The 2,500-nt window shown below is 50.5% G+C and overlaps 1 protein-coding gene across 1 annotated transcript in view; it reads right to left on the reverse strand.

Moving 5' to 3' along the window:
* LOC125037555 overlaps window positions 1-2,500 on the reverse strand; it is a 160,426-nt gene that overhangs the window by 1,159 nt on the left and 156,767 nt on the right. Inside the window, exon 6 of the mRNA XM_047630733.1 lies at window positions 1-1,807. This exon is cut by the window's left edge and continues 1,159 nt beyond it. Coding sequence (XP_047486689.1) covers window positions 629-1,807 — 1,179 coding nt within the window. The 3' untranslated portion in view covers window positions 1-628. The remainder of the gene's footprint in view (window positions 1,808-2,500) is intronic.

Raw genomic sequence — 2,500 nt, forward strand, 5'->3', positions numbered from 1 at the left:
TGGTTTCATCTCCCTCCATTGACTAATGTAAGGAGGGATATTTGTGTGTGTAGGAAGAGCGGGTTTAAAGAAATGGGAGATATGTCTCTTAGGAAAATAAACACTGGTTCATAAGAAATAACAAAAAAACTATTCAAAATACTGTACAGTCGACAACGAGGAAAAAAAAAATATTTAAACGGAAGAACTTGTACTTTCGATGGCACTTTTTAGGAATTACTACCAAAAAATATCGTCCGTTGAGAGAGTTGATGGAAGGAGAGCTTGGCGGAGGAATCGACTCTGGGGAGGAAGGAAGAAACTGCTTGCGACATGATCCATCCAGACGCATCGTTCGGCCGCGACGGCGTCCTTAGCGCCAATAAAAATGGAGGAAAAATATATCTATATATTTATACTATATATGTGTATGAATATATCCGACGGAACTTCCGCTAGTGTGCAGTTGCTTTGGGTTCTTTCGCGCTCAAGTCCTTCCGCTTCGTGAGGAGGAGCAGGAGGCCAGGGAACCCGACGGACGGAGGCTCTGAGTAGGAGTGGCATCGTCGGAGTGGCACCTGCGAGCGGCCCTGCGTTTCCTTCCTCTTGGCACCGTATAAGACAGAGGGGCGGCGGTCCCTGGCACTCGCTACCCCGTCCTCGCGGCGCTAAGATCGAGCGGCGCGTCCTGCTCCTCCTTCCTCCTGCCTGCTTGGCCCTCGTCAGCCTCCTTGCTCTCTCTGCCGCCCTCCTGCACGCCCCGGGGCGAGCTGGAGGCCGAGCGCTCCCCGACGGACACGGGCCTCGGCGGCGACGGCGACTTGTTCTTGACGCTGAGGTCGATGGGGAGGTCCTGGGGGGCCGTGGCGCCGACGGTCACCAGGTCGGGGCTTCCTCTGGGCGACAGGTCGTGGCCCGGATTGCGACCCGAGTTGAGGATGTCCCGCACCAGCAGGTTCTGGCGAAAGGGCAGCAGGTTGCGGACCTGAGCGAGGCTCGGGGGCTCCCTCACCGGCAGCTTGAGGTCGTGCGTCGGCGAAGGGTTGGGCTTGAAGAACTTCGGGGGCGGGGCGAAGTCGCGGGCGGGGGGCGAGCCTCCGTCGCCGGGCTCGTCCTCGCCGTCGACGGGCGTGGCGACCCCCCGCTGCCGGGCCTCCTGCATCAGGGTGTCCAAGTACTGTTTGCGGGAGTAGACGGAGAGGAACGGGTAGTAGGGGTAGAGGTAGCGGTGAGCGAGGGTGGTTGGCGCCACGTAGGGCGGGAGGCGGGGCGTCAGCGTGGGCAGGTTGTACAGCGCCAGGAGGTCCTTCGGGTACAGGTGCTCGGAGTACGGCGGGAACAGCGACTTCTCGTTCAGGTCGAGCGACGAGTCGGAATTGTGCGATTCCGAGGACGAGGGCGAGTTGAGGCCCTTGCACTCCAGCACGGACTTGAAGTCAGAGTTCAGCTTGAAGTCGGGGCTGAGCTTGAAGTCCTTGAAGTCCTTGAAGTCCTTCAAGTCCGGACTGAGCGTCATGCTCTCCGACGAAGGGCTGATGAGGCCGGGGGACGTGGTCGTGCTCGTGGCCGTGGTCGTGGAGGCCTCGCTCGCCACGGGGTCGTCCGCCGAAGACGTGGCCGTGCTGTTGTTCTGCATCAGGTAGTGGATCTTGAACCAGTTGGAGCGGCGGCCGTAGCGGGAGCCGCTCTTCGACATGCCTACCCGCAGGCACTTCCGCAGGCGGCAGCTCTTGCACGAGGTCCGCGTCTTCTTGTTGATGACGCAACGGCCGCTGTTCTTGCACTCGTTGGGCGAAGGGATGTTGTTGTAGGTCCGCCCGAAGAACGACTGAAATGAAACGGAAAACGAACGTCAGTGAGGTCCTTCTTTTCATAATTTGGTCGTAGAAGATAATGTATTATTAGAGTTTTCACTTAGATTATAGTTACGTATATTAGATTATAGTTGCGTATATTAGTGTTTTCTGGTTTATCCTTATATTATACATATGTCCATTTTCTTTCTTAGCCTATGCTTATATATCTAAATGATACGCATGGTACAGTTTTTGTTCAGATTATACACATTTTGTATTTAAAACATGTTTGTTTTATTTTTCATTAATATGATTGTAAATAACCCAGTTATTGCTAAATCTTGTGAACAGTGAAAATAAAGATAAACTGTTTAAACCTCTATGAATTTTAGAAAGTAAAAAATGACCTTGTGTCACTTTTTATTTTATTTTTATTTTTGATCTTGTGGAAAAATGTTCTTGTTTCACAGGGCAATTTCCTGACGTTTATCTGTACAGACTAACCTAAAAATAGGATATATGAAAGGGTCCTAACGTAACCAAATCCTTATTGCTATTATTATTTTGATACTATTATTTTGATAATAGTTTTATCAAATTTTAAATATTAGATACTCATACTTTCAGTATATGATACTATCAGTGAGAGAAAAAACATTTACTACAAAAAATAGATTTACTACAATACAGTGCTGTAAATTGCTATATTGTTACACGCAATATTA

The sequence above is a fragment of the Penaeus chinensis genome, chromosome 23, assembly GCF_019202785.1.
Source record: "Penaeus chinensis breed Huanghai No. 1 chromosome 23, ASM1920278v2, whole genome shotgun sequence".
Lineage (NCBI taxonomy): Eukaryota > Metazoa > Arthropoda > Malacostraca > Decapoda > Penaeidae > Penaeus > Penaeus chinensis.